Source organism: Sminthopsis crassicaudata, chromosome 6 (genome assembly GCF_048593235.1).
Source record: "Sminthopsis crassicaudata isolate SCR6 chromosome 6, ASM4859323v1, whole genome shotgun sequence".
Classification (NCBI taxonomy): domain Eukaryota; kingdom Metazoa; phylum Chordata; class Mammalia; order Dasyuromorphia; family Dasyuridae; genus Sminthopsis; species Sminthopsis crassicaudata.
Window position 1 is genome coordinate 216,454,443 of NC_133622.1, and position 26,471 is coordinate 216,480,913.

Here is a 26,471-nt window from a genome sequence, read left to right on the forward strand (position 1 = left end):
CTAACAGCATATACATATTTGTTTATTGTGTTAAAGGTACATATCATATGGCCTGATGAGCACATTAGTGATTTCGAAGCAGATTGGTTAAAGAAAAGATGTTTTTCCCCAAAATCCAGAGCAAAAGTACAAAAAGAATTGTTTTTGCCAGGTAGGTGTATTTTAAAAATATATTATAATCATTAAAATCATGTTAAAATTCCCTAAGATTCATTTCCCAATCCATAATTTTTTTAAAAAGTGATTTTCTAAAGAGGGTTTGCCAAAAGATCATTATATTTGATGTTGGTGTGTAGGCAAGAACTGGTTACTCAAGAAACTCAGACAAGAAAGAAAGGCACCAAAACCTAATGGATCAGTCTCATCTACAGGTATTCCTTTAGTTAGGGCAGTACAACGAACATGAAAAGGCTAGAAACGGAACAGCAAACACTGTTCCTGCTTCCAAGGTGATTAGTAATTAGAAGATGAAACTACAGAGGCCGTTTGGCCCCAGCTGACCTTTCTAGCCTTATTACTGCCTGCAAGATAACCCTCCATTCCTCAGATATTCCTTCTTTTCTGTCCATCTTCTACTTGTTCATAACCATTCCTTCTACTTAGTTCATCCTTAACCTTCACTTCCTTCCCTGTTTTTACCACTCAAAGGTCCAATATGAGCAACATGCAAACCTAAAGTTATCTTCAAAATGCCTTCACTTTTCATCCCTTTATTGCAGAACTGTCTTCCCAGATTATTGTCTACTGATAATCCAATCTTAATTTCCAATACAATCCTTTTCATAAGCAGAAAAAAACAGATTAAGATTAGAGGGCTTTGATGTACAAAAATTAAGTTTTCACTATTACTACAGATTACTACTAGATCAAAAGTCAAGAAAACCTGACACTAATTACCTGGGTGACTTTGGGCAAGCCACTTAACTTCTATCATCATCAGTTTCTCTATCTATAAAATGGAAGTAATAATCATACTGAGTTCTCAGGGTAGCTATGAGATAACATAAACCATGTGAAAACAGCTTTGCAAATCACAAACTAGTATATAAATACTGAGCATTTAGAGAGTGAGTGATCTTTAATGGTGCAAGAGCCACCTTCCTATATAGAGTGTGATTCTCATGAAGGAAATAATTCTTTCTTAATTTTTTTTGGCTTCCCCAAAGGACGATGTTTTGGACTTTCTAGACATTTAGGAATGTTGAGTGACCAAAAAGATGAGTTGGAAAATCAAAGCCACTGATCTTTTTAGGGATAAAGGTAAGTTTAGAACTCAGTCACTGGATAGTACAGCACAAATCAGGAGAGAAGTAGCTTGTAATCCTACATTTGATTCTTAGTAGTTGTATAGCTATGAGCCCATCCTTTAACTCCCAGTATGCCAGAGATGGGACTTGAACTCAGGGTTCCCTAGCTTTAGAGCTGTTTTTTCTATACACTAGGTCACTGCTATCTCTTCATTGGTTGTTGCTGTGTATTCATTTTTAGTCAATCTGACTTTTCATCAACCCTTTTGGGGTTGATATTAGATTGGTTTGTCATTTCCTTATCCAGTTCATTTTGTACATAAGGAAACTGAGGCAAACAGGGTAAAATGACTTGCCCAAGGTTACACAGCTAAGGTCTGAGATCAGATTTAAACTCAAAAACATAAATTCACCTATAGTGCCGCCTAGATGCCCAGATTCTTCATTTATTAAATCCTTAATAAATGTTTGTTGAATTGAATTGAATCCTAGCTATAAAAATTGTATGACTTCTGTGAATGTTTTGATGGCTTTTTATCTCCAAGAGAATAGGTATTAGACTTATTCATGATTGGATTAATCAAGATCATTATTACCTCTGTGAAAAATTTTGCATCCATATTTAAAACTAGCAAAAGAAAGATGGGGGATCAGGGTGTGGAGAGAGAAACAAATATGGAGGAAAAGATGCAGAGTAATAAGGTCATCTTGAGGACTTAAGAGTGGAGGTTTTTCAAAATCCACATTGTGCCTTTTTGATTCAGACTGGTAGGAATTTTAGCATCTACTTTGTAATAGGATGTTCCCAGTGATTTTGTATCTTACAAGTTTTATGTATCCAAAGAAATACATCTTCTTAGATCCTTTTCCCCAAAGGTGAACTAAAAATATGAATTATAATAGCCAACTTTGGCAGAGCAGAGAATTTTGTGACATTCTCCCATTTGATCCTACAATAGCCTTCTGTATTATAATCTTCCCTGTTCAGATGAGGAGACCTATTTTCTGTCTGATCCCAGGAAAGTCATTTAACCTGTTAGTACTATAAGCAACACTGGGATACAAAAGTTGTAGAGAAGGTACAAAATAACAACAGCACAGGGATTTTCCTGGGCTGGAAGTTTCTTATACAATGAAATCACTAGATCTGCCCTTAGTCTTACCACAGACATAATTCTGTAGTATATCTTGGGAATACAAAAACAAACTAAGAAAATTCTTGCCTTCAAAGAATTTAAGTTCTATTGGGAAGATACAACCCATGAGTCACTAAGGACATACAAAGTCTTTTAAAGCTAATTTTAAAAGGCTGAGGACACTAAGAACCATGAGGATCAAAAAAACCTATGTGTCAAAATTAGCAAAAGGACTGTTACTAGAAGGAAGTAATGCATTATATTATAAGCAGTCGAAGCGAAAAAATTGTACATTCCAGATATAGATAACAGGCTGTACATAAACATGAAGGTGGAAAATGAATTGCCACCTTCTGGGAGCTATGAAGTCAGTCAACAAACACTCATTAAGTGCTACTATGTGTTGAGCACTGTATTATGCATTAAAAATCCTTCTTGTTAGCAGTTTTGAGAATGTACTCTACTGTAAGATGCTAGACAAAATTCCCTGAATCCATTCTATCCTTTATACAATTTAGCCAAATGAGACAATCTGGATGAGATGCTATCAAAAGATATTCTTCCTTCCAGTGTGAAGGAAAATAATGGTTATGTTAGGTATATGTACATATGAGACATAACCAAAATATATCCAAAATAGGCCACTGGGGACCAGGAAGGATCAAACAGTTAATACACATTGATCAAATACTACTGTGTGCCAGGCAGGCCAGTTTAAATGTAAAATGTATAAAGGGAGAAAGATGGTAAGATTGGGGAGAAAAAAGTGGAAACCATATTAGGAGGCAAGTAGATGATTAAATCCAACCTTCGATATTTACTCAGTTTTGTAATCCTGAGCAGGTTATTTACCTCTACTTGCCTCAATTTACTAGAGAAGAAAATGTCAAATCACTTCAGTCTCTTTGCTAAGTAAACCCCATGAATTACATTGATTTACAATGGCCCACAGAGACATGAAGAGTTAGACACAAGAGAACAATTTTAAGAAGGATTTTACATGTCCAGGTGATGGATTTTTTAAATTTTATTTTATTGGCAATAGGGAGTCATTGATTTTTTTCAGTAAAAACAGTAAAAGCCATATTTGTATTTCAAGCATAATATTTTAACAGCCTTGTGATTGATGCATTGGCGATGAAAGAGTTTCATCTCAAGAAATAATTAGGGAGCTATCAGAAATTGTCTCAATAAGAGAATGAGAATCCTGTGTAGGTAGAGAGAAAGGAATCTTGCAAAGAAATACTGTGGAGGCAAGCCATCACGTTTTAGAAAGTGACTAGATATGGGAGATCAATTAATACAATCATAGAAGAGGAAATGACTTGTTTAGAAGGTGGCACCCATGTGCTGTTTTGAATTAAAGTAGAATTTTAATCCAGATATTTTCCTGAATCCAAGGCTAATAACATTCTGGAAAAATTCAAATATAAGCCTACAAAAGTTCAGTGAGTCTCTGAGTTTATAAAAGTCATAAGTAGACCAAGTATCCTCACTTGGCCCCTAGAATCAAGTCATTAGAACTCTGTTTGCTATAACAACTGCTTCCACCTTTCCTGGACTATCAGCACAGCATATAAATTGGCTTCTTTCCTATTTTGAAGTAAGATCAAAGCTTGAAAAATCCTTCTTGTTAGCAGTTTAAAGGTAGCATTGTATTGCAATGAACAGTACAAAATTCCCTGGATCTATTCTATCCTTAATACAATTTAGCCAAAATGAGAATCTGGATGAGATGCTAGCAAAATATGTTCTTCCCTCCCATGTACAGGAAAATGAAATGTATGCATTTTCCTTAGAAAAAGGAAATATAACCTGTTTTCTTTCCCAATTATTTTTTCCATAAATAATCTGATTAACAACAAGGTAAACATGAGTGTCAAGAAAGCATGTCATAGTAAAAACACACACACACACACACACACACACACACACACACACATACACAAAGGAAAGCAGAAGACATTAACTAGCTCATACAACTCCCTCACTTTCTCTCAGGAACCCTTCCCCATTTGTTGAATTTAATGATCTCTAAGCACCTTCCCAACTAACATTCTGAATCTATAATTGCATCAAATATTAACTCACTTTTTTGAAAACAAAAATATTTCCATGGAGAGATCATGACAGAATATTTGGTGTCAATATATTTTTATTTTTGTTGCTTCTATCATTACTAAGAACCATCATCTTAAGGCTTAATCATGTCTTTAAGTATTTTGTCTCCTAATTTGACATTAATTAAAATAATAAAAAGCATTCTCTTGATTTTATTTCCTTAAAAATAGTATGCTATCAGTTTTAACCATTTGAACAAAAAGAAATTTGTCTTTTTTGTTACCACAGCTTAAAGCTTTTAAACATTGCTTTTAAAAACCAGGCATGACATATTACTGTTTCTTGGTCATTATGATTTTATTTCTTTGAGTCGTTATTTCTCATATGATCAGAAAGATTAATTGCTCACATACTGATAGCCAGAGGTAACCGACAGTGAGTCCTGGTCCACAGCTATCCTTTAAAGTTCAAGGGAGCCTGAGGAAGGCACCTGGCTCATTGAGTAAGCAAATCAAGTGACAGTATGATGTAAAATCTTTGAAAACTCAGTAGAGAAAAGGTTAGACCTGTAGTCAGGAAGACCTGAGTTCAAATCCTGATACAGATATTTACTAGCTGGGAAAATCACTTAACCTCTAAGTGCCTCAATCTCATTTGTTGTTCAGTCATTTAATGATATCTGACTCTTTGCGATCTCATGAACCATACTGTTCTTGGGGTTTTCTTGGCAAATATTGGAGTGTTTCACCGTTTCCTTCTCTACTAAAGTAAAGGGAAATGACCTACCCAAAACCCTACAGCTAGTATCTGAGGCTCATAGCTTCCCGATTCCCACACTGAACACTGGAGTAGACAAGATCAATGGATAACTCAATCTTAATGAAGTATGATGCCTAGGAATAGTCAAATTATCAAATGATTGTACTCATTTCACATATCAACAATGTTATGGTTAAGAGTCTGCAAGCTAGATTCAGCAACACATGAACCAAGAATTACCTGAAAAACAAGCTGGTTTTCAAAGAGGCAGAAGAACTGGAGACCAAATTGCCAACAATAGCTGTATTGTGGAGAAAGCAAAGGAGTTAAAAAAAAACAATTATTTTTGCTTCAAGGATTATCCTAAAACCTTTTACTATGTAGATCACAACAAAAAAGTGGCAAGTCCTCAAAAAGCTGGAGTACCAGATCATCTCGCTTGTCTCCTGAGGAGCCCTCCACCTGCAAGCCAAGAAGTAAAATCTAGAATCAAATATTGAACAATTGATTGGTTTAAGATTGGGATAGGAATATGATAAGGCTGCATATTGTTACTTTACTCATTTAACTTATATGTACAATATGTCATGTGAAATTGCAGGTTGGATGAATGAAAAAGTAGAATTAAGGTTGCTAGGAGAAATAATCTGACACACGGATAATATTACTGTGATACTATTCAGAAGCATTCAATCTCATTTTAAAAATCTCCCTATCTGAATATGGGTCAAATTTCTTTTACTACTTCCTTATCTACAAGGATCAGATCTGCCATCTGAAAAAAAAGAAAAAAAAAGTTCTTTCTTTTGTGTTTTGATAAACACTGAAGAAGTGGGAGCAGTTTAATTTTATCTTAGGAAAAATTCAGAATTGGCTTGTTTGGTATAACAGAAACTCTTGTCATTTTTAATACACGATTAGTAATCAATTTTTGTTTACTTGTTTTCAATTTTCATTTCAGCAAACACTGTAATCAAAGCTATTAGAATAAAGTCTTCGAACTATTTTTAAAATAATGGCATATTCAACAGTGACAGGATCCAAATTAGTTCCAATTGATTAGTAATGAACAGAACCAGCTGCACCCAGCAAAAGAACATTTAGGAAATGAGTGTGGACCACAACATAGCATTTATACTCTGTTATTAGTTGCTTACATTTTTGGTTTTTTTTTCCCCAGGTTATTTTTACCTTCTTTCTAAATCTGATTTTTCTTGTGTAGCAAAACAACTATATAAATATGAATACATATATTGTATTTAACATATACTTTAACATATTTAACATGTATGGGACTACATGTCATCTAGGGGAGAGGGGAGAGGGAAGGAGGGGAAAAGCTGGAACAGAAATTTTTGCAAGGATCAGTGGTTTTTCCAGTATTGATGCATGGCTACTAAATGATGCTTTTGAGTCTCTTGATCAGCAAGAAGATCAAATCAGCCAATACTTAAATTAATTCAGGTTATTCAGTGGAAATTCAAATACTAAAGCTGAAAATTAAAGACCTCGGCCACATAATTAGAAGACAGGACTCATTGGGAAAGTTCCTGAAGTTAGGAAAAATGAAGGCAAAAAAAGAAGCGGATGGCAGAGGATGAAATGGATATATAGTGTTATGCAAACAATAAACATGAACTTGGACAAACTAGAAAAAGATTGTGGAGGATAGAAAAGTTTGGAGTGCCATAGACCAGAGGGTCACAAAGAATAAGACATCCCTGAACAACCACAACTTCCTTACTCCAAGCCCATGCTCTATCTTCTGAGTCACCTCACTGTCCCAAACCTTAAAACACTTTATAAATACCAGCTATTATCACAATCATTATTGGTTGTAGCATATTTGTTATTGTTATTGCTATTGCAGGCAGATTAAAGCATTAAGTGTACAATACTTCCACCAGGAAAATGAACAGCTCTGTCTTCTTGTTTTCTCCCCTACCCCAACACCTCTAGTTCTTCAGACGCAATGTAATAGAACAGCAAATAAGACCCCCCTCAAAAAAAATCTGAAGTTTAAACCACAACAAAAACCAGGCTGAAGGATTGAGATTTTTCCATCTTTCTGTGCTACCTACAGGCACACTAGCATAAGAGAGAGGCTGATGCCTTCATGGATATTATTAGCTACAGATTATACCTCTCAACCCCAAAATGAATTGCCCAGCTTCCCTGCTTGTGGTCCCAGAGGGGTCACTTTTAGCTTCAGTAGAGGGCATGCTCACACATTAAATATGGAGAATAATGTAGATGAGATTTAGTAAATATCTGCCAGTCTTGCAGAATGGAGCAAAATACAAGTGATGTGATTTCCATTTAAATAGTGGGGAAATGGAATTATACTGAGAGAATACAGACTAGAACAATATGAAAACAGCTAGTTGATGCAATCAGGACATACTGGAAAACTTCTTCATGGTTGCAAATGGACTCCAAATTTTAAAATATATTTCTAAGCCGTAGAATGTATAGGTTAAAGAAGAAACAATACTATCTATATGGATATGGATATATCCATATGGGGATATCGGCTTTTATTTTTCTAACTTGTTACATTTTTTATTATTACTCTCTTCCCTCAACATTTGTACTCCATAGTTAGTATACAAATTAGGTATATTTATAATAAAAAAAACCTATCCAGTAAAATTCTACTCTGATGCCTCATGTTGATAAGAAGATAACCATGGGTTCTCAGGGACAACGGTAGCAGTATACAGATTCTGAGAGCAGGAAAATGCTTAGCCTGGTGATCCTGGGATGGACTATGTCTATGGGCTGAGGAGCAGCCTGGCAAAGTACAGAAAGGTTCATCAGCAGGATGAGTTCAACATTTATTAAATGGCTACTATATACAGAGCATGGAAAATATAATACCAAAATGCAATGGCTCCCTGCTCTTCCCCATCCCCTTGGACTTATATTGTAAGAGGAGCCGAGAACACACATACAGAGAAATAGATCAGCTTATCTGAGGGTAAGAGAAAGACCAGGCACCCATAGCAATGGTGATTAAGGGGAGCTTCACAGAAACAGTGAATGATAATAAAAATCTCACAAGACAAAGATGAGGTGTGATTGCACTGAAGGCATGGGAGAAATCTGGTAAGAATAAATGGAGGTAGGAAACAATGTTCAATTCAAAAAACAGCTCGTGGTCCACTTTGGCTACAGTGTATAGCATATAATAAAGGAGAAGTATGAAATAAAACTAGCAAAGTCAGTTGAAGCTCGATTATGGAGGCTTTTAAAAGCTGAACTGGGGAAGATTTATTTTGTTCTAGTGGCAATTAGGAACCACAAAACATTTTTGAAGTGGAGTAGTGATATGGTCAGGTTTGTGTGTTAAAAAGGTAATAGTGGAGCCTCATGAAGTACAGATTGAAGAAGGAAGAAATTGGGAGTCCTATTAGGATTATTACAATAGTCCAGGTAAGAAAAGCTAGGAGCCTAACAGAGTGCAATGGGAGATGAGAGTTTTTATTTATAAATGGTTTTGTGCTGATAGAATGAACACAATTTGGCTACTGATCAGGGATGGGAGAGGGGTAGAGAGAGAAGAGTGAAGCATGATTCTATCATTATGAATCCAAGAAATGCAAAGTGACAAAAATATGAATGTTTATAGGAGAGGCAGAGTTAAAGGGGAAGGTAAACAATTCCTCTTGGGTCATGGAGGTAGATGGGTATCACCCAGTTGATAGATACTTAGAAACAGAAAGATCTTCATCCAAATCTGGCTTCAAACACTTACCAGCTGTGTGATTCTGGGCAAATCACTTCCTCAATTGTAAAAGGAGCAAATTAAATGCAAAAGCTTTTAAGGTAATTTTCAGCTCTAAAACTATGAACCTCTAAGATTGTAATATCTACAGGTCTCATCCAAAAGGAAATGTCCAATAAACATGAGATAAGCTCAATGAGGGATAATTTTTTTCTGCCCTAGCAATGCACAATCTACTAATTGATAAATAGCTTTGGGAATGCCCTTTCTGGGGAAATACAGTGAAATTCTAGATGGTGAAGTTAGTACTGTGATATCATAAGCATTTGTTTTTCCTTATTCTCCTTCTTTGTCTTTTCATGGCTATAAAAATGACTTGGCAAAAAGGAGTGTGGCAGGGGGTTCCCCCAGCTTTCCATAGTGAAGCTCCTTCATGTTGGTTGCTGGCTCTTAGACAAGAAGGCATTCATGTTCCAGCCAATAATTCTCGTAGCCAGAAGTAGTTTTTGCCACAAGGAAAGTGTTGTGGGTTGTAAAAGAATATATTTCTGCTGAAAAAAAAAAATCAGTTTTTGTGCCAAAGGTATGCTTGATCCTTGACTTAATATAGGAAGTTCATTTTGATTAAATTTAAACTAGCTTTATCTAAATTCAGTACTTAGTCAAAATATGGGATTCATTACTGTGGGTACTTTCTCCAGCAATGCTGTTTCTCAATCCATTTCTTGATTAAACCCTCCTTAGGTGATCTCCCCATTGTGCTAAAGGTTTTCTTCTAGTCCAAGTATTCTTAGCCAAGAGGCCATATTTACCCAGGAGGTCCATCAATAAACTGTGCAAGAGGTTATGGATGTGAGTGGGAAAAAATACATTTTTATTTTCACTAACTTTTATAAAACTTTAGTCGTTTCTCTAGTTAGAGGCACAGGCAACAAATATGATTTTGAGTAGTCTGTAGACTCTACCAGAGAAACCAAAGGGAACCATGATACGAACACATTTAAGAACTCCTGCTCTAAGCTCTTGATATCACAAGGTACCAATGAAACCCACAGAATGTTAAGAAGTTACTGCCTTTTCTTCTTATGAATTAAACAGTCTAACAATATAATAGTTTACAGTTTAGAGTTAGGACTGCATGATATCAGATCTCTGACCCCAAACTCAAAATGTTATTCAAAGATTTTGAAACAAAGATTTTTTTTTACTGAATTTTGCCACTGTTGTGTAGATGGATAGAAGGGCCAAAGATTCATTTCTATTTAGAAATGCACATTTTCCATCATACAGTGAAAATGATCAGTGCTTAATGCATTTCACAGAACAAGGGAAAAAATCCGTATAGTGTGCGATCTTCCATATGTGACCCTAAGTCATATACTTGATTCTCTTTTCCCTAATTGCCAGAAAACTAACATGTTTTTCCTATTTCTTTGAAAAGGCACTGAAATATTTCAAGTTAAACCCTGACTTTGAATAGTACATTTTATTATAAAGTGAAATTTGTAAGGCTGTTCCAGGTTCTTTTCAAAAGACTATCTACATAGAAGCCTGGAAAAAATATAATGGGGAGGGGAAAGAAAGGGGGGAGAAAGGGAGGAAAAAAGGGAGAAAAGTGGAGGGAAGAGAGACAGATGAAGACAGAGGGGGGAGAGAGGGAGGGAAAGAGAGGGAGGGAAAGAGAGGGAGGGAAAGAGAGCAAGGGTATAATGGAAGAAACACTGCAAAGGGAGTTTAAAAATTCCAAAGACCCAAGTTTGAATCCCTGTTCTGTCCCTTAAAATCTATGCATCCTTACACACAATATATTTATAAAGGAGATTCTTGGATAGGTATAGATCAGACTAAAATGGTGGCTTCTGAGTTCTCTTTATTTTAGTTGAAAATCACTTCTGTGCCTTTCCTCCTTTTTAATCAGAAAATATCTACAATATTGAATCTCTTTTAAATATTCAAGTGAGGGGGAGGCCTGCTGCAGTATTCTCCAGCAATCCTCTTTCATTAAAGGAACATCATTATGCAATGACCTTTATTTTTCATTAACACTGTTTTAGAACTAATTTCACCCATGCCATTTTGAGATAGGTCTAGTTGCTAGTTTGTGTTTTTTTTTTTTCTTATGTGAACGAGCCTCCCTGTACATTCTATCACCCCCTGCTCTTTTCTCTGGAGATAAGCGGAATGTCTAATTTATTTGTTATAAGGTCAGGTAATTTTGTCAAAAATAATGAGACACAGTCATTCCTTTCCCTTTTATCTTTTTTCCAATCTGATAATTACCTGAAAAATTATATTTTTGTCCAGTCATGTTCCATTTTCTGTGACCCCATTTAGGGTTTTCTTGGCAAAGAGACTGTATTAGTTTATCATTTACTTCTCCAGTTCATCTTATAGATGTGGAAACTAAGGAAAAAGAGGTTAAGTGACTTGGCCAGAATGACGCAGCTAGTAAATATCTGAGGCCAGATTTAAATCTTCCAAAATGAGTCTGACTCCAAGCCCAGCACTCTATATGCTGCACTATCTAGCTACCCCAACAAATATTTTAATTATTTTATAAAATCAGAATAATTTTTATAAAAATTTTTAAATTTATAAAAAGTTTTATAAAGGAGCACTTTCCTACCCTCTTGTTTTCTTCTACAAGTGCCCTGTGAAGAATGAGCATTTAATGAACATTTGTTGGATCAAAGTAAATAATCATTTCATAAGAACGAGTTAACATTTTCGAGTAGGAGAGAAACAGAGAGGATTTTCTTCCAAGGGTGAACAGCATTCAGAGTTCTCATGAGCAAAGCTGCCTCCCTAGTCCATGCCCTATTTTCCTTTCCGTTCCACTTTATAGTCAGGGAATGTTTTTATAACACTGGCACTTGAACAGCAAACCTCCAATTCAGAAACGTTATATGGTATGACACTTTCGTGAAGTGGAGTTGGATGATTTTATGCATTGGCTTCCACTTTATCAGAAGCTGTACACCCAAGGGACAGATTTTGGCTTGCCGCTTATACCAGTGCTCACGCTGGGAAACTACCTGCCAAAAAAGAAGCCCAGAGTCAAAACTTGTTACTCCTGGACTTCTATTCTACCCCAGTCCCTCATATAGCAAATCCATGTGGTAGGCTTACACTCAGTAACCAGGGACAACATTCAAATGTGGAGCCCAGAAAGATACGTGGATTATTCTTAATTTCTCATTTGATATTCCAGATCGAGATCCTCCAATGCTCCCATCTGCAATTGGCATGAATCAAGTTTGGACTGCCATTTTTAATTTTCCATTTGTATAGTAATGAAGTCATTCATTGTTTTTTCAAACCAAAATCCAAATGAAATAACTAGGAAGATAGTATTTAAACTTCTTTGGCTTTACTGGACCTTCTTTTTTCTTGTTTTTTTACAAATAATAAATATCACAACAACCATTTGTCAGTAGCTTGTCATATTCTTGCAAAATGTTTTTGATGATGATAGAAAAGATCAATATTCCCTTCCTCTTACCACAGAATACATATATATATATATGTATATATGTATATATACATATATACATATATGTGTGTGTGTGTATACGTATATATACAATATATATGTATATATACATATATATTATAGTAAAAACAAAATTTATACTGAAATTTATAACTTATCCTTAGTACACATTTTTTTTTATTTTCCTGGTCATTATTCATCAACAAATTTAAACATTTATTAGCCATTTACTTAATAAGAGAAATACTGTGAAATAAGGACAAGATAGATAGCCTTGGCGTCAGGAAAATTTGTGCTCAGGACTCCCCTGACATTTACTGTCTATTGGGCAACTCTCTTTAACAGATCAATCTTCCTATTCAGTGTCTCTTGTGGACCATCCATAAATAAACTAATTATTTATTATTAGTTATTAATTATATATAGATAATTGATATATAATAAATTAATTATATGTGATCACAATTAATAATTATATTATTACTAATAAATTATAAAGCTAGCATTTATATAATATTTAAGCTTTGCAAAATGCTTTATTAATATTGTTTCATCTGATCTTTAAAAAAACAACCCTGGGATATGAATGGTATTATCCCCTTTTACAGATGAAGAAATTGAGGCAGACAGAAAGTTACTTTCCCAGGGAAATACAGTTAGTAAATAATAAATTAGTTAAACTAAAATAGTAAATAATTGGTTCTTGCTGAAAGGATCCAGAGCACTTAAAAAAGAAAGAATTTGAATCAGTCTTTGAAGGATGAGTAGGAATAGGTTTGATGGGCCTTGGATGATGAGGAACAATAACCTGAACAGAGACACAAACAGAAACAAATTCACTGCCCATGTTTGGCGTACAGCTTGGGATACAAATTTTCCAGGACGTAGATTGTATGAAGGGAAGAAGCAGAAAATAAGACTGGAAAAATAGATTGAGACAGGATTGGGAAGTTTTTGAATGCCAGGTGGAGGAATTTGGAATGTGACTTCTGAATTGTGCATTAAATCATTTTCATGTTTGGGGGCCCTGTAAAATAGCTTTAGTCTCTATATTTCTGTGCATAGCTGAGATTTCTTTCACGTTACTTCCCTTTGTGTCACGGGACTCATGATGTAGTAGACATTTGTTGAGGGCACCTAAGCGGTATGATGGATAGAATTTTGGGCTTGGAATCATCTTCATGAATTCACGTACAGCCTCAAATTCTAGTTCTGTGATCCTAGGCAAGCCGCTTAGTCCTGTTGCCTCAGTTTCCTCATGTATAAAATGAGCTAGAGAAGGAAATGGCAAATCACCCCAGCATTGCCAAGAAAACCCCAAAGAGTGTATCAAAGAATCAGACATAACTGAAACAACTAAACAAAAAGATGTCAGGAATACTTTTTGATTATTTGATTTATACATGTAGTATCTTAGAAGTAGAATAGATCAGTGGTTCTCAAATTTTTATTTTCAGTATCTTTATGCTATTAAAAATTGATGATTTGTCCAAAGAGGTTTTATGTGGGTTATGACTAATTTACTATACTAAAATTAAAAACTAATTTTAAATTTGCAGATTCTTTGAAAGGGTTTCAGAAACCCCTAGGATTCTTTGGACTACACTTTAAGACCCAGATGATCATTGCTTCCAGGGATTCTTAAACCTGAAGTCAATGGACTTTTATTTTTTAAATTGAAAATTGTATTTCCATATAGTATCCTTTGTAATCCTATATGTTTTGTTTTATGCATTTAAAAACATTATTCTGAGGTGTCCCTAAGTTTTAGCAGACCAAAAACATTAAGAACCCCTGGAACAATCATTTTATCAGTAAAGAAACTGAGTCTCAGAAAAGCAAAGTTCAAGGTGACAGTGATAAGTGGCAATTTTTCCCAGTGAAATACTTTAATTCCATGGAAAGGGGGAGGAAGAGAGAAGAGGGAGAAGAGAGAAATGGGGGGGGGGGAGAATAGAGAAAGGGGGGAAGGGGATGGGAAGGAGAGGGGAGATCAAAATTGGTAAAAGCATATTTAATACAGAAAAATTTTAGATTTGCTTTTTTTTTTCCTCCTTAAAATATAAAATTAAGCTAAAAGTCAGGACATCTATCAGAAGAATAGTCATTGAGAAATTGTCAAAGATTGAGGGAGGGGAATCAAGTCCATTCTTAACTAGATAATCATGCCAGAGTCCTCTGTTCCTAGTGAAGGCTCTTTTACTCTGGAAGGAATTGCTGTTCATTCTTATTTTACTTTTCTTGTTTCCCGAGCATTCCTATTTGCCTTTGTTCCTCTTTTTTTTGCTTCCTGGGCATAGCCCAGGGAAGTTATTTACAGGAAATGATACAGAACAATTGGCTCCTCTTCTGCACAGTAGATGAGCTGGTCTCAGAGCCAAAGGAACAGTTCATAGTAGGTAGGCAGAAGTTCCTACGTTTCTGAAATAATACATTTCAGCCCAATGTTCTGGACTTCCAAATCCTTCTCTAAAGAAAATTTTGGGGTCCTTCCCTTTTGTAATGAAACTTAAGATTTAGGATTCTGACAATGAACCTTTAGATAGGATCCTAACAAATGGCCCCTTGAAAGCCAGCATACAACATGTGAATAAATTTTATTCTGTGAGAAGCATACTCCAAAGAAACATTTATATTAGTATATTTATATTAATATATTTACATTTGTGAGGTCACAAGTTAAATTGGAAAGAATGGATCATATCTTAAATATTCTGTAATTAGCTACACAATTTATATTCCCATGCTCGTGTCAAACAAATTTGTTTTGAATGCATTCCACTGGCACACGATTTATTATAGTCAAATGTGTTTTTATTCAAGTCCCTGGCTATTTGCTTTCCATTTGGGAAGGGGTAAAAAGGAAAATTCTCTTAATTTTTTTTAGTTTCTAAGTTTTTTTGGAGAGAATGATATTGAATAGCTTCAGTCAGCATCGTTTTTTGTTTTTTTGTTTTTGTTTTTTGGGTTTTTTTTTTTGGCAAGGACAAATGAAGTGTGATTTTGCTTCTTCCCAACCATTGGGTTGTTTTTTGCATTCTTTGAAAATATCAATGAATTTGTCAACTGGTTTGTCCCAGAGGTATTCTTTGAAATAAAGTAGCTAAAAGATGGCATGAATGATGTCCAGTAGGATACATAGGCCTGGATCCTTATTTCTGTAGAACTTATGCATGTCAGAAGACTCCAATAAGGCAATGGTGATTGGGAATTTGCAGAATTTCAAGATAATTGTAACCATTCTCTCATAAGTCTGGTAAGTCAGGAAAATATTATCCAAATAATGTATCTGTTTATAATAATGGTGGTGGTGTGGTGCCATGCTGTTCCCAATGATCAAGGCAGCAGGGTTGTGCAGCACTGTTTTTCACCACTACCTTTCTGTAGACCAGGACATTGGTTCCCTGTTGGTGGTAATCATTTTTTATGATTTTTTTATGCCTTGTGTAAGTGCTGCAGTATATATAATTATTAACATAATAGTTCTATGTATATATAACTTATAATTAATAGTGGTATATATACTCAATTTTTACTGATAGGGTAGTTTAAAAAGTTTGAACAAATAACTGGAATCAATTGGGTGGTATATTAATATAATGGAATACTATTTTTCTATAAGAAATGATGAACAGATTTCAGAAAAACCTGGAAAGACTTGTATGAACTGATGTTGAAGTGATCAGAACCATTGTACACAATAACAATATACTTTTCAACTTTGAGAGACTTGACTCTTCTCAATAATATAATGATTTGAGACAAGTACAAAGGGCTCACAAAGGAAAATGCTATCCATTATCAGATAAAAAACTATCGAGTATCAATGCATATTGAAACATTATTTTCACTTTTTTGGTATTTTTCCCTCCTTTCTCATGGTTTTTCTATTTTTTCTGATTCCTCCATTACAACATGACTAATATGGAAATATATCCAACATGATTTTACATGTATAACCCATAGCAGATTGCCTGCCATCTTGGGGAGAGGAGAAAAAATGGAAATCAAAATCTTATGAAAATAAACAATGAAAACAATCTTTACATGTAATTGGAAAAAAAATTAAATATTTTAAGGGGGAAAGTTTGAACAGAGAGAACTATGGAGACTGCATGTAGATTGAATCATGCTATTATGTTCACAGGGTTTATTGTTGCTTGTTTGATTTTTCTTTCTTACTTTTTTTTTCCTTTTTGATCTAATTTTTCTTGAACAATATGAAATGTATGGAAATATGTTGAAAAGGATTGTATACATATAACTTATGTAAGGGAAGAAAGAGAAAAAATTGGAACACAAAATCTTACAAAAATGAATGTTGGAAACTATTACATATATTTGAAAAAATAAAATTTTTATTGAGGGGAAAAAAAAGTTTGAACATCACTCATCTGAAGAGGGACATTAAGAAAGGTAGCCTTGTCTACGAAAAGTATTGGACTCAGATTCTCAAAGATCTGAGTTTGAATCCTACCTTAGACATTTATATATCTGTGTGACCCAAGACATTTCAATTTCTCTGAAACTACCTCCTCTTCTAAAAAAATAACAAATACAATACATTTTTCAAACTTAAGACACCATATAAATGTGAGCTATAGCTATTCCTTTAGTCCAACTTTTTCTTTCTACTCATGAAAAATATCCAATCCAGAGGCGTTAACTCTCAATTACATAACATACCAAATGGCAGATCTGTTGTTCAGATCTAGTATTCTTTCCCCATGCTATGCTTGGAAAATCTGATTTAGTCTATATTTTAAAAGTTATTTCTTTTGTGTGGTCTTAAAAGAAAAAAAGTGAACAAAAATAAAATAGCAATTGTAGCCAATCATGAATAGTTTTGTGCTCTGTGCATATCTTCTTTTGGATTGTCAAAGTATTTTGACTAGCTTTAGGCATGTTAAAATATTTACATTCCTATGAATGTGTTTCTTTTTTTAATTTTATTTTAAAATTGCATGAGATTTAAGTCAATGAAACTTCCTATAAAACTGGAGCAGTCTTAAGCAAAAACAAATGGTTCAAATAAATGGACTACCAAAAACACAGGCCCCATGCTAACAAAGGGAAAAGCTGGTTGATTGTTAACTGTGCTGGAGCATTATTCATTTTAGAAATGACATGCCTCAGTGTTATGTATCATCTTTGGCAGTGAAACCTGCTTTTTTGGAAAAATCTGGGTTTTTCTGCATTAAAATCCCAGATTCAAGCTTGGTGAAATTAAAGTTCTCCCAATTCCAACATCAAATTCAACAAATATTTGCCAAACACTAAGCACTGTATTAAACTCAAAACCCAAAGACAAGCATGAAATGGGTTCTCTGTATAATTTACTCCACTTCTGCGAGATTAAATTTTTTCAAGTGTAAAGTGAATGGGATGAATTAAAATAATCTCCAAAGTCCCTTCTAGCTGATAACATAAATCTATAAGAAACTTCTCATCTTACTTTTACTACATAATAGATAGATTTAGAGCCCTACTCTTTGGAGTCTAGAAGACCTAGTTTTAAATGCCTCCTGATACTAACTGCATGATCCTAGGCAAAAATCTAAGTTTTTTCCTCAGTTCCCACAATGTTAAAATACTATACTTCATGGCCTGTAATGTTTCTTGTAGCTCTAAACTTGGAAATCTCATTTCCTAATAAAGAATATAAACAAAACAAATATGGGAAAATAAAGGAAGAATCAGATAATGATAACCAGGAATATTTGGGAAGGGACACCAAAAGTTCTGAGACCAGGTAAAGTTACTGGGGAAAAGATGTATCTGAGAAGGAAGATAAGGATTCTGGGAAGCATTACTGAGGGTAGAGGTCTGTAGGAATGAAGAACAGATTATACAAATGCATGGAACCTGAAAATAATGTTGTCTTAGCAAAGAGGCAGTGTACAGAAGATTTTGGCTCGATTGTAAGCCATTCAAAATAAGAATGGAAGGTTGTATTGGAAATAAACTTCAGGGAACCTGAAAATGGTACCCTGAATCAGTTTGGGCTTCATTTGCGGGGCAATAAGAAAGAACTAAAGATTTATGATTAGGATCGTGATATGATCAGACTTACACTTTGAAATTATTTGGTAATTGTGGGAAGGAAAAATATAGCAAGGAAAGACTAAAAGGAGGAAAACCAATTAAGAGATATGAGTTATGGCAAGGCCATGGGAATGAATGGAAGGGGGGAAAAGGATACTAGAAGTAATATAGATGTATCAGAGATAATCTTGAGTTCATAAACCTAGATAACTTGATAGTGATGAGGGTAAGGTGACTTTAAGAGAGATCAGATAGTGTAGAGGAGGAGGTAGACTGAAATTTTTAATATGCTGAATCAAAAGTACACAGAATAGACTCAGGTGGCTAACAAAGCAGGATTAAAATTGGAGAGAAATTAAAACCGGGTATACAAAAGAAGGGTCATGTGTCAAGAGATGATGATAATACCATCAATGGGAGTAGATGAGATTAGGAAGAGGAAGAAGAGAGAAAAGAAACTTGGGGTTCACCCATGTTTAGGATGCTAAAGATGACGCTGTTAAAGAGATTGAGATTATTGGAGAGGAACCAAGTGATAAAACTCAAAAGGGAAGTAGTCAATCATTGGTCACAAACTTCCAAAAGTCTGATGAAGATTGAAAAAGGGGAAATGAAATTAAGAAGTCAATGATAACTTTTTGAGGAATAGGTTTTAGTATCTTTCTGGTCTCCCAGAAACCTCTATTAAAAAAAACATCAGAATTCTAGGAATTTAAATAGGGAATCAAAGAAAGCAGCCAAAAGCATCTTAATATTCACATTCAGGAAGTAAGTTCTGATTTTTATTTAGCATATTGGCTAGAATTCTCAATTCAGAGTCATAAAGATCAGAGTTCAAAATCTGCCTAATACTTTAGCTGTGTGACCCTGGACAACTCACCTAAACCTTCTACGCCTCAGGTAAAATGAGGATGATAATAGTATTACCTCCCAGGCTTGTAATATGGATCAAATAAAATATTATAGGTAAAGTATTTTACAAATATCAAAGCCCTCTATAAGTGCTAGCTATTATTAGTATATTACATATTCAACTATAAAAATAACAATTCATATATACATAGTACTTAAATGCGTACAACGTATCTTATATTCTTCATTTCATGTGGTTCTCCAATACTCCTACATTGCAGATGTTATATTACAATCCCATTTTACAAATAAGGAAAACTGAGATTGAGTTTTAACACCAACCTAGTGTTCTACATCGAGAATATGATCTATATCTTTCCAAAACAAAATCCATTGTAACATGCCAAACATCAGGTTTCATTTATTTGTTATTCATCAGTTAATCAGGAAGTATAGCAGACATATAAATAGTTAGCATGTATATAATGCTTTAAAGTTTACAGGCACTTGATATCTTATAACATTTGATCCACACAATGGAAACATTATATACATATACATATATATATATATATATATATATATACACATATATATATACACACATATATATATACATATATATATGTATATATATACATATATATGTATATATATATATACACACATATGCTCTCTCTGTGGGATTCTCAACTAAAATAGGGGTTCTTGCCTCAGGACCCATTTATAAAATTACTAAACACCCCTTAATTCACATCTTTTGTTTATATGGTTTTATCTGTGCATATTTACTATATTAGACATTAAAGCGTCGTAATATTGTGAAAAAAATTTTCATCTTATGGATCTCTGAAGAGTCCTGAAGATCCCAGACTCTACTTTTGAGAATCTCTGAACTAAGAGATACATTTGCAAGATGCCTGTTTTATACTATTAAAAGAACAGAGTAGAATAAGAATTTTAAGTAGACATAGAGTATTATCTGAATATTTAGTTATATAACTCAAAATAAATTAAAAGTATTATTTGAGGGGGGAAGAGAGAACAGAATAACACTAAACAGCCCATACTTATTAATATATGTTTCCCACTAGCTACATGGAATAGGGGGTAGAATTCTGGGTTTGGATTTAGGAAGACCCAAGTTAGAAATTATAAGCTGTATGATGATGCAAACTACTTCCTTTTTCTATGCCTCAGTTTCCTTATTTGTAAAATAAGGGAATTGGACTTCATGGCCTCTTTGGTCTCTTCCAGTTCTAAATCTTGTGATTCTCTGATCCATTAATAGATTACATTTACAAAGTCAATCATAGAAATGTCACTGATTCTCACTAGATCCCCATGGAATAGGTAATTATAAATATTACTATCCCCCTTTTCACAGATGAGAAATTAGGTGATTGTTCAAAGCCATACAGCATCAGAGCTAGGACATCCAAATCTTTCTATTCAAAGTCCACCATTATTTCTATATCACCTCTTGTCCCTGACCTCATTGCTTTGCTAACCAGACAAAAGAAATCAATTGGTTTGTTGACTATACAGAATGTGGAAAGTCCTAGGGAACCCAACAGACTAAAATGGATGACAAATTAATCATTTGATCTCTAAGTATCATGTCAGCTCTAAAATTCTAGGAATCTATTATTAAGTTTCAGTCTTGATGAAATTTAAATCATTATCTGTATTCAATCTAAGCTGAAATTATATTTCATTTATTTATAACATTAGATAAAAGTAAATGGTACTTTCTTTTTTGCTGATGCTGAAATTCTCTTCCAACTTGGAGTTGTAGAATTTTATTGCCTAGAGATCAGCCAATATCTGATCATAAATACGCCAAGGTATTTATGACTATCTGGTCCTTTTCCATTGATAACAGATTATATAGCCTGATAAGTGATTTAAAATCCCAGGAGTGGCTAGAAAAATGTTGGAATGATATGAACTTCCCCACTAAGTGGAGATATCTTCTGGAGAAATCTGGCTGGTTTCATGGTTCTGAAGCTCATTTGGAATAGAAAAAGCAATTGCAACAATAAGGGCCATCAAAAAGATGAACTGATCTTGAGGAATATAGACACATCAACAACTAAATCCTGATTTCTCACAATTTAAGGTGTGCCAAATATTGGGCTCCATCAATTTTTAGAAGAAATTGGTTAGGGCTAGCCAAAGTTACCACGGACTGTGTGCCTTTTCAAGTTTACAGAGAAAAAAATCATGGCCCCTTCCAGTTCTAAATTTTGTGATTCTATGATGCATTAATAGATGACATTTACAAAGTCAGTCATAGAAATGTCACCGGTTCTCACTAGATTCCCATGGAATAGGTACCTATAAATATGACTACCCTCCCTAAAGTATTTGGTCGTGGTTCTGTGTCTTTAAATAATGTTTTGTAATTGAAGATATGAAGGTTTTAAAATAGTCTCAATCCTCCCTTGTCCTTTAAAGACAAGTCAGCATAGTTCCTGTCTTTACAGCAAGCCTTATAAAACTCACAGGTTTGAATAGATTTACAGAACTGCAATGTTTGCTCTTCATCAGCTTGTTCAAATATTGTCAAAACTGCTGATAGTTCTACTCAGATGGCTTTAGACCAAAATGTACTGGGTGGAATCTGCAAAAAATTGTTGCTTATGGTACCATGGGTGCTTGTTACATCACCATCCTGACTCCTGATCTGGGAGGGCTTTTCCCCCCACCTATTTATCCTCACCTTTAGGGAAACGGGGAAAACTTTGCAAAAACTGTCTTACTAGATCCTAATTCCATTTTTATAACAATGATCAGTATACCGACATGAAAATTTTACTTTAAGAAAAGGTTAACCATTTTTTCCTCCATTTCTTGTCAATCAACAGATTCTACAGACCTGTTACTCACTAGACCAGATCCTCTACACCTAGATATGCCAGAGAAGTAGAAGAGAGACAGTATGATATAGTAAAAAAGAAGGGAATATATATTCTAGAGTATCTACTATGTAACAGGCACTGTCCTAAGCATTTTATTTCATTTGAAAATATCATTTGATCCTCACAACAACTCTGGGAGGTAAATATTTGTATACCTATTTTATAATTGGAGAAACTAAGGCAAACCAAAATTAAGTGATTTGCACTGAGTCATACAACTAGCAAGTGGTCTGAGGCTAGAAAGAACATTGGATTTGGAATCATAGGATTTGTTTACTACTTGAATGATCTAAGGCACGTCATTTCATTTTGGGCCTCAATCTTTTTCCAGGTCAGTTGTTTTTCCAATGGAATATTTCACATTTCTTCTATTTTTGATACTTTTGACTTTACTGTTTCTTGGTAGCTTCCACTTGCCTCTTTCTAATTTTTACAGAATTATTTTATTCAGTGAACTTTTTTATCTCCTTTTCCATTTGGCCTACTCTTTTGAAGGAGTTTTGTTTTTTTTAAGTGATTTTTGTATCTCTTATCTAGCTGTTAATTCTCTTGCATTGCTCTCATTCATTTTTCTAAGTTTTCCTCTATCACTTTTATTTCTTTCTTTAACTCTTCCAGAAATTCTCATGGGCTTATGTCCTGTTAGCTTTGAGGTTTTATTTGTATCTGTTATCCACATCATTATCTTCTTCTGAATTTATGTTTTGGACTTTTCTGCCACTATAATTTTTTTTTTTTATGGCCAAGTTCTTTTTTGTTTTGTTTTGATTTTTTGCTCATTTTTCCAGCCTATTTTTTGACTTTGAACTTTATTTTAAAATTGGACTCTACTCACTTAAAGGTAAGGAAGCATTGTTCCAAGCTTCAGGATTTTTCATGCTGCTATTTTCAGAGCTACATCTGGCCTTCATTAGTTTTTGATGTTTCCAAGGTAGTATGATAAGGGAAGATGTGTGAGGGAGATGATTTTTGTCTTTTCCCAGGAAAGGCCCCTGGTCCCCAATAAGTATAAGCATAAGAGTTCCTGCTGGTTCTGGAACTGTGACCAGGTTCCTGTCTCCTACAACTCAAAGTAAAAGTCTTCTTCTACCACCATCCTAAGTTTTCTTAGTTTTATCCTAAAATTTGTTTGAAAGGGAATGTTAAAAGAGCTCAGCAAGGTTGCTACCTCTAATCCATCATGTAGACTCTACTCAGAGCTTAAAAATATTATGAAATTTAGACAGTGTTGAACTCCACTTTGTTTCCAGGTTCTGATTTAGCTAGTTCCTACTGCTATAATGCTATCTCTTTCTAATGAGAAGAGTAGATTCTGATATTTTTTAGGTCCAAACTTTTTATTGCTTTTTTCAGATCATCAGTAGATTCTATTAGTCTTAGAACTTGCCACCTAAGGGAAAACCTTTTTGATTGTGTTCTGGCTCATATTAGATCACCTTAGATCAAAGATTTGAACACATCATCTAATCCAACCCTCACAATTTAGAAATGAGAAAACAGAGATCCATTCCTTGTAGTGTTGTTGTTGTTGTTTTTTAACTTCAGTTAGAGATTCCCTGTGCCAGGTATCAAGCTATTTAATTATCAGTTTAGTCATTTTTCAATCACGTCCAACTCTTCACAATCCCATTGGGGGTTTTCATGGCAAAGATATTGGAGAGGTTTGACATTTCTTTCTCCCAGTCATTTTACAGTTGAGGAAATAGAGGCAACCATAGTTAAGTGATCTGCTCAATATCATGATGGGAAGGGTACAAATAGAAATATTCAATAAATATTTGGGATACAGAAATCAAGAAAATCAGTAGTACAGAAACAAATTTGAAATTTGGCTCATGACAAGTGATAGTTGAACATTTAAGATTAGATTGAGTCACCCAGAAATTTAATAGTACCATTTCCCTGTTTGAGAAGCTTAAATGATTCCCTGTTATTTCTATGATAAATCTTCCATCTGGCAATTAAAGTTCTTTACAATCTTTCAAAGTTACTTAACATTATTCCTCACACGCTACACATTATGTTACTTTACTTTTATTGTTCTCCAAATTCAACATCGTATCTTCCAGTTTCATTGCTTTGCACAAGCTGACCTTTTCCACCCCTAAGTGTGAAATATTTTCTTTCTTTACTTCGATATCTTAGAATTCCTTGTCTCTTGTCTAACATAAGGCTTTTCATATTTCCTTCCCCATCATCTGTGCCCCTCCATCCCACTCCCCAATAAATCACTTCCTTCTTTCCCATTTTTTTTCCCCTAGCTCTGGAACTATGATCTTAGATTCCTATTCCAGAGTTTTTCCATATATCCCCATAAATATTTCATAGAAGGGACATCTAAAATTCTTGAGACGTTTCTCTTATTTTTTAAAATAAACCTGAGCAAAACCTATCTGCTGATAATTTGCTCTGTAGCACAACATGAGACTGGAGTTAAGGGAAAGGGGGAAAGGGAGAGGAAAGGACTCTAAAAATTACAATAAGGAAGGGGATGAAGAAAAACTGATTATTATTCTTTTCCATTGCTGGTTGATCCATCAGTCACTTAGATGATGCCATTAGAAATAATTCAGTAGGAAAAAGAAAAGATTTGGACTCCGCAGACCTGATTCCAAATCCTGATGTTAGACAATCTTATTAACTTCTCTTGGCCTCCAATTTTTATTCAATCTATAAAACGGTGCAATTGGATTAGATAAACTTTGATATCTCTCAACTCCAGTACTGTAAAGATAATCAGATTCCTCCTAAAGAACAAGGGTTCTTAACATTTTTAGTGATCCAGTGAAGCACATTATGGATTTCTTTTCAAAATACTGTTTTTATATGCACATGATAAAATGCAAAAGATTCACAAAGGAAACCAATTGATAATAAAATACTACTAATATTATTTTTTAAACAATCTTATGAATCTTACGTTGAAAACCCCCATGACAGAATAAGCTATCAACTGTTTCCTCAAATAAGAGGGTTGATCTGATTACATTCATTCTTTTAGCAAGTCTTGGTTTCTTCCACTATAAAACAGGATGTCTATTATAGAATCTGTATCATCCTTTTAATTCTGATATTCTAATTTTCATTGTTTATTGATTCTCTACTTTCCCCCGCATATCCTTATTCAATATGCTAGGGTTGAATCAAAGAATATCAGAAATAACAAGGGACCTTAGTGGTCATTTAATTTATCTTCTAACTTGAATGAAGAATCTTATCTATATTATCCCCAATAGGAAACTCACCTTTGGTGGTTATCAAAAAAGGGAGTGGAAAGAACAAAGAACAAGTTTCAGGTTACAGATCTGAATGAAATAGTAGTGAAATCAGCAGGAAAAGGGAAAAATGAGCAAAAAACACTTAGGAGAAGATTCGAAGGATTCCATCTGAGCTATATTGAGGCTGATTTGTTGACAAGACACGTCACTGGGCATGGCCAGACAGCAATTGTGATATGTGCTTGATATTCAGAATGGATATTGACCGTAAATGTATATACGTGTATATATATGTACATATGTGTGTAGGTATATATGTATGTACATATCTGTCTAGGTATGTTATCTACATAGATGTGCTAATTGATCCCATGGTATCTAATGGCACGAAGAAAGAATGTAGAGTAAAAAGAGGGCCGAGAACAGAACCTTGCTTAAGTTAGAAGATGGGTAATGATCCAAGAGAGGGGACTGAGAAGCTTTCACACACTTCTATAGGAGAATTCATTGAATGGGAATGGCCCCAATCCAACTGAGACCTGTTAAAGACATTAGCTTAAAAAAGGTCAAGGTCATTCCCAGTCATCCTGATCCATAGTTTACTTGACCCAGATGATTCTGAAGGGGAAAGTGAGATAGCCCTCCCTCACTTAAATCCTATTACTTGCATGTCATAACATTATCCCTCCCCCTTGATGCCATGGTCCTCTTTGAGGACAAAAGAAAAACAATAACAATAGGAGGACACAGAATATAGTAGAGTCACAAAAATCAGAGAAGAAAGAAACCAAGAGGATAGAGTGGTCACATATAACACACAAAAACTTGGCACATAGAATTGAATACCAATATAGATATGTTTAGTCTGACTGGCTCAACTATGATTCAATAAAGGGAATCATAGTAATCTGAGTTAAAATAGTTTCTAAAGGAGCCAATCCATCAATCAATAAGCACTTATTAAATGCTTAATATGTACATTGTCACATGTTATGGACATAAAGAAATA

At 34.4% G+C, this 26,471-nt stretch overlaps 1 protein-coding gene and 1 long non-coding RNA gene across 3 annotated transcripts in view; one reads left to right on the top strand and one right to left on the bottom strand.

Moving 5' to 3' along the window:
- The window catches only part of BBOX1 (gamma-butyrobetaine hydroxylase 1), a 107,082-nt gene that overhangs the window by 44,991 nt on the left and 35,620 nt on the right, over nucleotides 1-26,471 (top strand). For both annotated transcript variants that reach the window (XM_074275536.1, XM_074275537.1), the window contains one exon: nucleotides 37-151. In XM_074275536.1, the coding sequence (XP_074131637.1) occupies nucleotides 37-151 (115 nt within the window). The remainder of the gene's footprint in view (nucleotides 1-36; nucleotides 152-26,471) is intronic.
- The window catches only part of LOC141547139 (uncharacterized), a 107,585-nt gene that overhangs the window by 13,850 nt on the left and 67,264 nt on the right, over nucleotides 1-26,471 (bottom strand). The window contains exon 2 of the long non-coding RNA XR_012483520.1: nucleotides 5,444-5,504. This is a non-coding gene — a long non-coding RNA (uncharacterized LOC141547139). The remainder of the gene's footprint in view (nucleotides 1-5,443; nucleotides 5,505-26,471) is intronic.